Source organism: Tursiops truncatus, chromosome 4, assembly GCF_011762595.2.
Source record: "Tursiops truncatus isolate mTurTru1 chromosome 4, mTurTru1.mat.Y, whole genome shotgun sequence".
NCBI classification, from domain to species: domain Eukaryota; kingdom Metazoa; phylum Chordata; class Mammalia; order Artiodactyla; family Delphinidae; genus Tursiops; species Tursiops truncatus.
The window spans coordinates 12,430,936-12,443,938 of NC_047037.1; the positions used below are offsets into that span (position 1 = coordinate 12,430,936).

General features: G+C 52.0%; 1 protein-coding gene across 1 annotated transcript; it reads left to right on the top strand.

The window, feature by feature from the left end:
• The first annotated feature begins 270 nt into the window (after positions 1-270).
• NUDT16 (nudix hydrolase 16) lies at positions 271-2,927 on the top strand. Its single transcript, XM_004330400.4, has 3 exons — positions 271-444; positions 539-808; positions 1,551-2,927. Exons 1-3 carry the CDS (start codon positions 307-309, stop codon positions 1,728-1,730), a joined length of 588 nt encoding a protein of 195 aa, XP_004330448.1. The 5' UTR covers positions 271-306; the 3' UTR covers positions 1,731-2,927.
• The last annotated feature ends 10,076 nt before the right edge of the window (positions 2,928-13,003 follow it).

The following is a 13,003-nucleotide window of genomic DNA, read 5'->3' on the forward strand; positions in this document are numbered from 1 at the left end:
CCTGGAGCTAGACTGTGACGTCAGCACTATTAACGGTCTCCCGCCGCGTCCAGGACCTGGCCACGCCTGCAGCCTTGCCCGTGCCAAGGTCCACTTCCCCCGAGTCCCACTTGGCCCTAGGCTTCCCGGGGCCGATTACCCGCCACCGCGCCCCGCTGATTGGCTGCCGCCCGGGACCACGGCCGCGCCCCGCCCCAAGCCCTGCAGGGATTGGTCCTGGCCGCCGGGCCCTGCAGGGATTGGTCCTGGCCGTCCCGCCCGCTACCCACGTCGGCCTCCTGGACAGCCGAGCGGGGAGGTCCGGTCATGGCCGGGATGCGCAGGCTGGAGCTGGCGGAGGCCTTGCAGCTGGGGCCGGGCTGGCGGCACGCGTGCCACGCGCTGCTCTACGCGCCGGACCCGGGGTTGCTCTTCGGCCGCATCCCGCTGCGCTACGCAGTGCTGGTGAGGAAGGGGCGCGCCCGGCCACCGCCCGCCCCCGCCCCGCGGCCACGCCGCCTTGGGCGCCCCCGGCCATCACCGCTTCCCTCTCCCGCAGATGCAGATGCGCTTTGATGGGCGCCTGGGCTTCCCCGGCGGCTTCGTGGACTTGCGGGACTGCAGCCTGGAGGACGGGCTGAACCGCGAGCTAGGCGAGGAACTGGGCGAGGCCGCGGCCGCCTTCCGCGTGGAGCGTGCCGATTACCGCAGCTCGCACGCCGGGTCCCGGCCGCGCGTCGTGGCGCACTTCTACGCCAAGTGCCTGACCCTGGAGCAGCTGACTGCGGTGGAGATGGGCGCGCCGCGCGCCCGGGACCACGGGCTGGAGGTGGGGCCAGCCCAGGTCCCCACCCCGCGTCCTCCAGCTCCCGAAGGCCTGTCCCACAGTTTCCTCGTGTAGTTGGGGTCTGGGTGACTAGTTGCAGCCAACCTGGTCTCCTTGCAAAGATCGAACCCCCTCCCCACTTCACAAGCCTCTACAGTTGTCTTTGTAGAACACACCCATCCAAGTCACTCTTCTAGTCCCCCTTGATAGTGGCAGGCGTTGCACCTTAGGCCCCTGTTTTTCTTGCGTAGAAGTGGCCTGATGTTTTGAGGGAAAACCCTGGCACTTAGGCGAGGGTAGAGGGGGACATTGTGTATGGCGATGGTTCTCAAATTTTGGCGGGTATAGGAATCATCTGGGAGGCTTATTAAAACTGATTACTGGCCCCACTCCCAGAATTGCCGGCTCAGTGGGGGAGGGGTAGAAGGACCTGAGAATTGCGTGTTTCAAAAGTTCCTAAATGGTGCTGATGCGGCATTTTGAGGACTACTGCCGTAGGGCCCAGGGTGCATCCCGGAGGCAGGAGCCACTTCTGTGATGTGGGAAGGGTTAGCTTTTGCGGAGCTGGAGAGCATGACCTGGGTCATTTGTCTGCAAAGACCTGGGCCCTCTAGGGCCACAGAGGTGTGCGTCCTCAGGCCTGGTCCTGCTGGACTGATAAAGGGGTGAGACCTCTGATCTAGAAAGATCTGGCTGGGACGAGCTCCCTGCGTTCCCAGAGTCTCATGTCTCCTTCCTTTCCCAGGTTCTGGGCCTGGTACGGGTGCCCCTGTACACCCTGCGGGATGGTGTGGGAGGCCTGCCTGCCTTCCTGGAGAATACGTTTATTGGAAATGCACGGGAACAGCTGCTGGAAGCCCTCCAGAACCTCGGACTGCTGGAACCTGGCTCTTTCGCACGCTTAAAGTTCTCAGCTCGTCCCTAGAGGCTGTCCTCCACAAACCCATGGAACCTGCCTGAGATCAGGGCCTTTGTCCTGGGGAGGGAGGGAGGAAAAAGGGAATGTTTTCTCTTCTGGGCCTGGGCCTGATAGATGATAACAGATTAAAAGGAAAAGGTGTGTAGTGTGTTCTGAGCAGAGGGCCACGTGGTGACTCATGGCGTCAGTGGCAAAAGTCCGCAGCTCATCCTGGGCGCCCTGGCAGATTCACAGAGCCTGCATCTTCCCTGTACATGCGCGCACATACAGCCTAGTGGCCCCCAGACACGCACTCACACACAAGCTGATGCCTCCCCCATCCCTTGCCGTGTCCATTTTAAGCAGGAAGTGGCACGTGTGGGGCATAGCTTGTCGCCATACCCATCTCCTTGCTGGGGAGGAGCTTCTGAACCAGAGAGGCTTTCTCCCCACACTCCTACATGGCTGTTCCCAGGGTCTAGCCCAGCCCATGCTTGTTGGGGAGGACAGAGAAGCAGAGGACCCGTTTTCCCCCTGAAAGTAGTTGCATCCTTGCCTGGGGGTTGGCCAGAGCAGTATCCCCCCGAAAGGGTGGTAGAGGGCCCTAACCTACCCCCTGCCCTCTTCTGAAACTGAGCAGAAGGGGTGAGGAAAAGGTTTGGCCTCCTTGGACTGACCTTGGACTCGAGACCCCTGGGTTCTGGTGCATTTCCTCCAGGGCTTTCACTTGGGATCCCTTAGACTCTGGAGACAGTGAAGGGAGCTGGCCCAGCCCTGATCTAGACCTGCCCCAATAAAAAAGAGCCTCCCAGTAAAGAAGGGCTTATAGCCGGGCCTCAAAGCCCTTCAGTTCCTTCAACAAATTAGCTGTATGAGGTATTGGTGATCTAGGGATGAGAGAGCCATAGACCGCTCTCCGTGCAGCCAGGAAACTTCTTCTTAAAGGGCCAAATGGTAAATATTTTAGGCTTGGTGGGGCACATGGTGTTTATAGCAATTGCATAACTCTGCCAAGTCAGAAGTAGTAGTGGACAATACATAAATCAGTGGGTGTGGCTGTGTTCCAATAAAACCATTTAAAAAGGGATGTGGCCAGCCTGTGGGCCACAGTTTGCCAACCACTGCTCTAGAAATGAAGATAAGATTAATTAAATTATGATGCTTATTTACTTCTTTTATTTATGTCTGTGTTAAGAAGGAAATAAAGGATTGCTACGGGTCCCACCTTGGTATCTTTCACTTTAGTTGAGGTGGTCCAGAAGGGCCTCTGTGAAGAGCATTTAGGCTGAAGGATGGAAAGGACAGAGCCAGGGAGGAGTGTGGGGAGAGGATTCTGGGTGTTCCAGGGAGGAGCACGTGTTAAGGCTCTGGGAACGAATCTTGGCAAATTATCCCAGAACAAAGGTAGGGAGTGAGACTCCATTTCTCAGTTGGGGGTGGCAGCCGGGGGGCGGGGGGCGGTGTTAGGGGAAAGCAGAGAATTTGCAGCAAAAGGCCAATGTAATTAGACTAAAGTAAGCAAGGGGAGGTGAAGCAGGAACCAGATGGTACAGAGCCTTACAGGCCATGGTCGGGGCAAGCTGTGTGGAGCACGGACTGGAAGCGGGTAGGAGGGGAAGTGGAAGGTGGTGCTGATCTGGACCTGGATGGCAGAGGAGGTGGAGAGAAGTGGGGGCTCTTGAGAGATGGTTGTGGCAGCACTGACAGGCCCTCTCATGGGCTGGCTAGAGGGTGGGGTGAGGAGAGAGAAGACTCAAGGGTGACTTTTCAGCTGGTGCCTTAAGGTGTTCAACTTATGGATGAAGGGAAAGCCTGGCGAAGCTGGAAGGGGACCACACAGGTTTTGGAGGGGATGGAATCAAGGTCATTTTGGATGTGTTGCGACCTAAATTTGTGAGTCATCCACATAAAAATGGTGTGGCAATACTTCAGACTGGATGGGGTCATCCAAGGAGAGAAAAAAGAGAAGAAGACTCAGGACGGGGCCCTAAGGGAACCGAGCCTGAAAGTCTGCGGGGAGAAGCAGGACATGTTCAGGAGGACAAGGAATTGAGAGGAAGCTGCTTGAAGAGGGTGGACATGCCAGGCTCTCGGGAGCGTTTCGGTGAAAGGAGGGCAGAACTGTCTCTTGGGTGTCTTAGCGTGGAGTCGTGGATGACCTGGAGGGGAGCCGTTTCAGGAAGGGATGGGAGTTGGTTGAGTGAGTAGGTGGTGGTGGGGTGGACAGTGAGAAGCAGGTCCGGAGGGTGTGAGAAATGGGGTGAGAACTGGAGAGGGCTGTCAGGTCAGGGAGGGTTTGCAGTGGGAGAGCCTGGGTGTCGATGGGAACAGTCAAGGTGGAGAGTGGAGAGAGGGTTCCTGAAGGGGCACAGTCCGTGCAGAAGGAGGCGGGCTGAGCCCTCTGAGAGGAGGACAGCCAGTCCTGCAACACAATGGGCTCAAGAAGAGGAGGGGAAAGTATAGAGGAGGAGGGGCTCAATTAATGGTGGGCTGAAGGAGCTGTAATCTCTTCCTGGTGAAATGAAGTGAGACCATCAGCTGGACGTGGGTGGAGGATGTTCTCAGAAGGCGTGAGGCAGTCCTTCATCTGCACCTGGGAAAGCAAGTCGATTACAGAAACGCAGAAGGGCAGGCGGGGCTGAGCTATGAGACGAGGATCTAGGCGCTTAGATGTACCACATCTGGGGAGGTGGGTGTACACACACGCATGTGTTTCCCCCACAGCTGTGTTCAGGTGGGACAAGGTCACTGAGGCAGAGCTGGGCCTTTCCCAGAGGAGCACAGGGGAGGAGGGGCAAGGCGGCTGAGATTACAGGAGACGTAATGCTGGACTGTGGGGTGTAAGGTTTAATCTGAATAAGACGGGAATTGAAGGCAGGAGGTGACCCCGGAGGGGTTAGTGAACTGGAGGTCTTGATGAGGTAGGACTCCAGCATGGGCTGTGGTGGGTGGGGAGGGGTACTTGAGCCAGAGAGGGTGTTTCTGAAGCTGAGGTGGAGCCATCATGGGAAAGTCAAGGTCCATGTGATGAAGCCAGAAACTGATGGCTGCTGGAGAAGGTAGTGTGAGCTACTAGCCAAGTCCTCCGCGAGGCTCCAGGAGAGGAAGGAGGGCATTGACAGGGCAGGAGCCCTGGGCGAGAGGGCTGTGAAGAAGGGGTGGGTGGGGACGGGTGGCAGCTCTTGGCCTTTGAAGGGGTGGGGGGTGGGAGCAGCTGCAGAGATCAGGTAGGTGCCTGGAGAGGTGGACGACTCTGTCCTTTGTCTCCTAACCTGGACCTGACCGCCGCCGTCAGCTCCCCAGGTAGGCAGGCCGGGGGAAGGGATGCCTCAGAGCCTCCCAGGGCACAGCCTGCACCCGCTCCATCTGTGCTGTGTGTCCGCAGCCCTCGCTCATCCCTGTGTGGAGGCAAGGTCCCTGCGGCCGAGCGGGATCGGAGTGCTGGCATCGCTTACCTTGCCTGGAGCTGGGCCTGCGCAGACCTGGCCCGGGGCCCAGCCGCACACAGTGCTTCACAGCCCTTACAGACTGCATCTTAATGCTGGGCTGTCCCGGCACGTCAGAGCCTCCTGGCAGTGCAGTCGTCAGCTTGCTTTTTTGTTTATACTAAATCTTTTTATTTTTTGGCTCTGGGGAATGTCGAGGGGGACAGCCCGTGGCTTCCCTGTATCATCCCCACACGCACTCTCCCAGTGAGAGGGTTCTGTCTCAGCCAGCCCCCCTAGAGTGTTCGTCTTTCTATGGCTTGAGTTCGTTTCGCCTGCCTCATCTTCCCGTCTGCAGGCAGGCAGGGAGGTGATGGCACACCCACCTCTGGTCTCTCCCCTCTTATCCAGTACCTTCCTGCTGCAGTATGAAGAAACCCCCTGGCCTGGAGAAACCAGTCATCAAGGGGAGAGAGAAGTCAGGCAGCTCCGTGGAATCCTTGACCCCATCAGCTGCGGTGGTGACTCAGCCAGCACCTGACCTCTTCCTCATCTGAGCCACTGGGTTTGTGGTTCCTGTGGGGAGGGTAAAGCAGGCAGACCGTGCTGGGTCTCCACCTCATGCTGGCCCCTCTCGCATTTTGTTTCATGGGAGGTGAGTGGCCCTGGCTGCATCCCCCGCAAACACATATTTCTGCCTTTCTCAGCAGAGCCAGCAAGATGCTCGCGCTTCTCATTTCTCTGCTTTTTCCTTGCGGCTGCAGCAGCTGGTGCTGAATTCACACTTTTGGGCCCCGTGCTGTCCGGAGCCAGAGTCTCCTTGGTTATCGAATTTCTGGCAAAGCTGCTGCTTTGAGCAGAAACATTTGAGGAGAGTGGCTGCCACCTTCACAGTTACTCAGGCCAAAGGCTGCTGAGTAAACCAGACCAGGGCAGACGTGCAGATGAGGGAAGGCGAGGGTCCTATGACTTTTGTTTATTGCACAGAAAACTTTTTTCCTCCAAACCCTCCCCTCCACACAGACAAATGAACATGAGAAAAAAAAAACAGAGAAATTTTATCTGATGAAATTAGTGAATGGCGACAGAATCTGAGCCTAGCTAACAAACGCTGTACCTTGGCCCTCCTCAGGGACAGGCAGTGAGCAGGAGGTGGGGGGCTATATTTAAAACAGGGTCACTTCTGAGGAGGAAGGACAGGGCATGGGCAGGGCAGAGGAAAGAGAAACACCCACCGTGGACTTAAGGCCACAGAAAACTCCCAGGAAAAGAAACCACATGGCCTCGCCCCCTAACTCCGCAAGAGGCAGGAACGTGGAAGTTCATGTTCCCTCCAGGTAAAGGCAGCCTAGTAGAGGCCAGAGGCAGAGAGATGAAGCTGCCTTCCGGGGCCTCCTCCCCCATCCCCGCCCCACCCCTGCCAAGCGCTCTGCTCGCATATGAGCGCAGCCCTCTCCTACCCCCCTGGTGCCTGTTACCCTCCACAGGCATTCCCAGGGGATGCAGTTGGCAAAGACCTCTCTCCTTCCACTCAGATGACCCTGGTGGGGTTTTCAGTAATCATGACCAGCCCTTGGAAAAGCCCCGGGAGGGCGGCTGTTACCCACAGCCCCGGCCCCCCAGCCTCTCCTGGCCGCTGAAGAACAGACTGATCCATTCCCACCTTCCTGCGGTCCAGGACTGGTTCCAGGTGGGGATGTAGGCAGAGGCCAGGTAACAGGGAGGGGCGAGCAGGTGAGTGAGCCATGTGCTTGTTGAGGGCAAAGGAGTGGAAGGATTGCCTCCAATTCACTGAAGTAAACAGGAAATAACAACATGGGGTCTGTTCATGAAAGGGACGTGAACGCTGGCTGTAAATGATAAAGAGCATTCTCTAGAAGAGTGATTCCCCAACAGAAGCAGGCTTTGCTCAGGGAATTTAAGGAATACATGGACTGGGGAATAAGAGGAAAGATGGAATAAGACACAAACAGCTGGCAGCCCCGAGGAAAGGGTTTAAGGGGCTAGATCTCTATTAGCTTTCTTTAATTGATCAAGAGTTTATCCACAATGACTGCATGAATTTCAGATTATATACAGGATATCTATGGAAAATGCAAGGAGAAGTCAACACAACAGGATTGGGAGACCACAAACTCAGTCCTTGGCAGATAAAATGTCAACATTTAAGTACAGAATCTAGGATATATAATAACGATGATGATGGCAACAAATATTCTGGCAGCGCTTACTGTGCTGTGGGCACTATTCTAAGTAAGCTCTTCTCATGTGTTAACATATGTAACAGCCCAGCTGTATCAGACAGAGATACTATTATATTATCTCCAGACTCCAAACAAAAAACGTAGGCACAAACGCCAGCAAAATAAAAGATAAATCCTGAACTATGTTGATTGAAGCAGAGAATCTACCTTTAAGGACCCAGGAAACATCTACCAAATTACTCATCTGTTGGGCCTTAGAAAACCTCAGTAAATCCTCTCCAGTCTTGTACCACCTCTGAAATGACAGAGTACACATCACACTCTCTGAGCATAACGTGATAAAACTGGAAATAAATGACAGGGAGAGACACTCATAAACTTTCTTCTTTATGCTCTTTCATATTGCCTGAACCTTCTACAATGTGTACATATTTTGTTTTTAAAATGACCAGTTAAAACAATAAAAAGGAAATTGCTTTTTTCTTGTGAATTTACAGAAACCCAACCCAAATGAATCTAAAGAAACAAGGAAAGGATTCAGGGTGGACATGCGACCCGTCCCAGGAAGAATGTTGGGTAGTTTGTTGAGTTGAAGGAGGACTGAAGTTCTTCAGCCCCAAATGAGAAAGTCACGGTGGAGCTTGAGTGGCCAGGTGTGGTCATGTGCTCACCTGGGCCCTCCCTGCCGACACTAGGACTATGCAGTTGACTGACCAGGCCAGGCTCCTCCGCCCTCGTAGTGGCTGGGGGAGCAGAGAGGAGATCTGGGGATGTAGCAGACCCCCGAGGGAGGGGGCAGGAATGCTTGTAGCACAAACAACCCATGCCTACCACAGGTGGAAAAAAAGGCTAGAGACTCAAACTTCCTCTTTGCTCCAATAGGGATCCTGTTCATGAGATTCCATAATTCTTCACGTGGCTGTACTTCACAAAGTGTAGAAACTCATGCCTGCAATTTGCAGCCAAAGTGTTGCTCCATGCTGCTACATAGCCCCCCACAGGATCCCTTTTAATGGCTGCATAATGTTCCACGCAGGCATTTCCCCTGCATTTTGATCACCTCCCCTTTAGTTTCTCACCCTCTGACCCACCAGAGCTGAGGAAGCCACTTTGACCTCAGGCTCATTGCAGGGCAAACCTCATCCCCTTCCCCAGGCCACTGACCCTCGACCCCCACCCCAGCTTCCCCTCCCACATGCACCTTTTGCCTCACTAACTCCCATTCTTTCTTATTTTTAATGTCACTTCCTAAGGGAAGCAGTCTCTGGTCCTGACCTTCTGGAGTAGGTTAATCTACCTCATACTATATAGAAAATGATAGTGTAAAATGGAATAAAAGAGTATGCAACCCCCCAAAGTAGGAAAGAATACCATAAAATCATGTCAGGTAATTAACTCATCATAATTTTATGGGTTTTTTCCCCCTAGATTTTGTCATGTTTGTGGTATTTTTCAGCTTTTGAAAGTTGTAATTGGTTGTGCTTTTACATCCTATATCGATATTCCCTTTGGTTTCCTTTTTCTAAATTTGGTTTCTTTCTTTCCTAAAGAACATTCTCCAAGTTGTATGAGATTCATGTCTCACGAAGACTAGTCCGGCTGCATGTGGAGGCCTGGACGCCCTTGCTATCGGTGTGGAGCAAGGCAGGCAAGGCCTGTCACCATCTCACACCCCCTGAAGCCCCCGATGCCACGATGGAGCCCCAAAGCCAAGGCCAGAGTGTAACTAAATAGGGAATTATCTGTCATCCCTTTGACCTTTTTTCCAGCTTCTAGAGCTAGCTCAAGTTGTTCCTTGTTTATGTGATAGATGGTAAGTTATCTAAATTTTCCATCCTAAGACTTCAGGGTGATGAAGAGGAGAAGAGGGCATGGAGAAGGTAATTGAAGCTCTGTGAGCAGGAAGTGGCCAAAACAGTGGTCTCGGAGCTCCAAGCCTTTCCCTGGCGACGCTGTTCTTGGTGGTCATGTGGAGGATTTAATGACTCTAGGCCGGTCATTCCCCATGGGAATGACACCCCATCCACAAAGGGTGGGTTCCATCTGCTATGGTCATGTAACAAATCATCCCCAAATGTAGTGGCTTAGAGTAACAGCAGTTCCTTTATCCTTCATGGCTGGGGTCAGATCCAGGCTGGACTTGAGCGGCTGCAGGCTGGCCAGGCCTGTCTCCTGCCACGCAGTCTCAGGCTTTTTCATGGTGACTGGCTTGGGCGCCTCAGAGTGGTCACCTCAGGGTGTTCAGACTGCTTACCTGGCTGTCAGGGCTCCAGAAAGCAAGATGGAAGTTGCACGGCCTTGTCTGAATCAGCCTCAGAAGTCAACTTCATTTCTGCCATGTTCCATTGGTCACAAACAACAAAACTCACATAGATTTGAGGGGTGGGGAAGCTGGGCTCCATCTCTGGTTAAAGGAGTGACCAAGTTCTAGAAGATCAGGTGGGACAGATATCTTTGCAGCCATCTTTGGTGTCTAGAAGTATTGATTATAAAAGAGGGTATTGGGTGTGAGAACCCTCCTTGCAGGCCTACGCTACCTCAGCACACCACTCCAGGAACTCTTCAGAGGGATCCAGGCATGAATTTGACAGGTTTGAATTCAGAGTCCTTGAACGCAGGTCCTGCTGTGGTGCCGGCTTTGAAGCTCATCCTTCTCCCGCTGGGGTGGGGCTGCCAGGAACGATGCTGCCAGGAACGAAGCCACCAGGAAGAGCCAGTCACAGCTTAGACATCTCTGGATATGCACGCAGGGTGGTGCCGTGTCAAAAGGCTGAGGTAGACAAGTTCAGGTCCTGGGCTTTTCCCTGGCGAGTTTTGCAGCGGTGGTTGTGTGTGGGGAACAGCAGGTCTGACGTCCCCTTGTTTCCATTATTCTAAGACAGACATTAAACTCTCTGAAGTCAGGATAGGTCTTACAACTCATGCCAGGTGGTGGTCCTGACATGGTCATCACCTGCTGCACATGGCCTGAAAACCTGTGGGATGAATGTCAGCAGCTTGGGAGGAAATCCCAGAGACTCAGGTGGAGAACTCTTAAGAAATGTTGCGCTTGATGGCACAGAGGTCGATGTTTTGTAGAAAAACGCGAACACCTAATGCCTCAGGTTGAAAAATGATTCAAAAGAGTTGAACACTCTGCAGAAGTTTTAGGAATATTTAAATCACTTTACTTAGGGTATATTTCCCGTGTATACACAAGAGTGATCTATGATAAAAACCATGTCTAATGAAGTAAAAAAACTTCAATATATAGAAACTTTTAGAAAATGAAGTGATAAGAAAACATCGTATTATGGCTGAATGGAAGAATTTTTCTTTCTTAGAAGTACCTAAAATAATAATGCGTGTAGCAGTCAATGATGTCTTACAGTGGGTGAAATGCAGGAGGGGAGAAGCTCATGTCTCATCCTGGAGGCATCTGGAGTCCTAAGTGACTTCTAAGAAATAGGGCACAGCATGCAGTGGGGGCTGAGAGACAGGGGTCAGAAAGGCCAATGACTGGCTGGTCTGGCTCATCCGCCACTGCCCAAAGCACCAGGCAGAGACCAGGACGGGCAGCGCTGAGCGTGGAAGCAAGAGGTGAGGTGCTGGAGACCAGACAATGTGGTCGGAAGTGGCGCGGGGGCGGGTGGGGCAGGATGCTGGTGGAGGCCTCCCCAGTGTGGAACAGAATGGAAGTTCAGCGTGCAAGGCTTGGGAGGGTGAGTGCCTATGCCTGTCGGTGCCATCAATGACCAAGTCTCCTGTGAAAGAGAGGGCCCAGCCAAGCAGGGAGGAGATCGCAGTGGACACGAAACTGTCTCCAGAGACAAGGGCTAACGGTGTAGGACAGGTAGCCTGGAGGAGGCGGGCACAAGGGGAAGCAAGGCCTTTATGGATCTGGTGTTAAGGAAGGAGTTAAAACTGCTGGGTCTCTGATTGGGACAAATGTTTCAGGCAGAATAACTCAGCCACTGGAACCATTCATAGTGACTCCAGCACCATGTACTTTAAGATCTGTTCAAATATTGGCTTCAATATCCCATTTCTCAAACTAGAATATGATTGGTTGAAATGGCTCCAACTTTGGGGGACAAAATTGTTGACTGTTTAAACTGAACACGTGGTCCCCATAGGTATCAGGCACCTTCCCTCAGGCACCGCTGAGAAAATGTCAGTCCTCGCTGTAGTAACATTTTAATTACATCACATGGAGTCCATTCCTGGAAAGGCCTGCTTGCCCCAAGACTTCTTAATGCCTACTTGTCCTTCAAAGCTCATCACTCCTTTAGGGCAGCTTTCATTCCCCTCATTTGGGCTGCCATGGCAACTTGAGCATGCCTCCACAAGAGAACCATCCCACTGGCCAGAATTCTTCCTTAAAATTTCTTTTGGCCCTACTAGAACATGACTGTGTTTCCCCAGCATCTGGCATGTTACAATAGAGTAGGCCCAGTAAGCACTCAGTAAAATACTTACTGAATGCATGCTTCTTGAAAAGCCTTTTCTCTTATGAAAGATGAGCAAGCCAATAGAAGCTCATTTTGAATATTAATTCATATTAATTTTTGTCCAAGTTTTTTCTTTTTGTTTTGATAAAAAAAAATTTAATTTATTTATTTGGCTGTGTCAGGTCTTAGCTGCAGCACACAGGAACTTCATTGCAGCATGCGGGCTCTTCATTGCAGCACCTGACCTCTCTAGTTGTGGTGTGCAGGCTTAGTAGTTGTGGCACATGGGCTTAGTTGCCCTGTGGCATGTGGGATCTTGGTTCCCTGATCAGGGATTGAACCTGCGTCCCCTACCTTGGAAGACAGATTCTTAACCACTGGACCACCAGGGAAGTCCCTCCAACAAGTTTCTTCACGTTGTGGCAAATATCGCTGGACTGGGATTCAAGACTCTTGTACAAGTCCAGGGGCCTTGTGTCCATTAGGCAACTTCCTAATCTCTCTGGGTCTTGGTCTCCACATCTCCTGTGCACATCTCAAGGGTGCCCTGTGTCTTCCATTATTTATTCCACTGCCTGGCACATAGTATGTGCTCAATAAATATTTGGATAAATTAATCTGTGAAATGAACAAAAGGTTAGGATAAATTATCTCAAAGGTCCCTATTTGGCTTCCTAAATAATGCAAAGAAACACTTCTCGTCATTCTATCCAATCAAAACACATATTAGTGCTTAATCCTGTGATATCGTTTAACAAAGTCAGCTTACACTGGCTGCTTGGAGGTATCCTAGCAACTTATTACCATGGCAACATCGCACTTCCTAGTCTTCAAATATGGGTACAGTCGAAATGAGCTGACCTAGTATTTACATTGAGGTTTGGAACTCAAGACCAGCCCGGCTGATTGTTATGTAATAAGGTTTTTGTGGTTCCTATGGAACAGACACTCCTCAAATTCTCTTCCACCTATTGGCTGATAACTGAAATACTATGGTTCATCTCCTTAGTGTGAAGGGCTTTATGTCCTTCAAAAAACATAGAACATCCACTTTTTTTAAACAGTGTCCAGTATCAGAACAAATATCTTTGTGTATTGGCTGCATGGAAATTTTAAAGATAACACTGGTGAGTTGAGAGGTCATGTTGCTTCAGTTTCATGGTATTATTTTAAGGGAATTAAACTCACAAATCATTGTTTCGGGTCTGCTAGCATGACAGCTGGTGGCAGTTTATCAGACC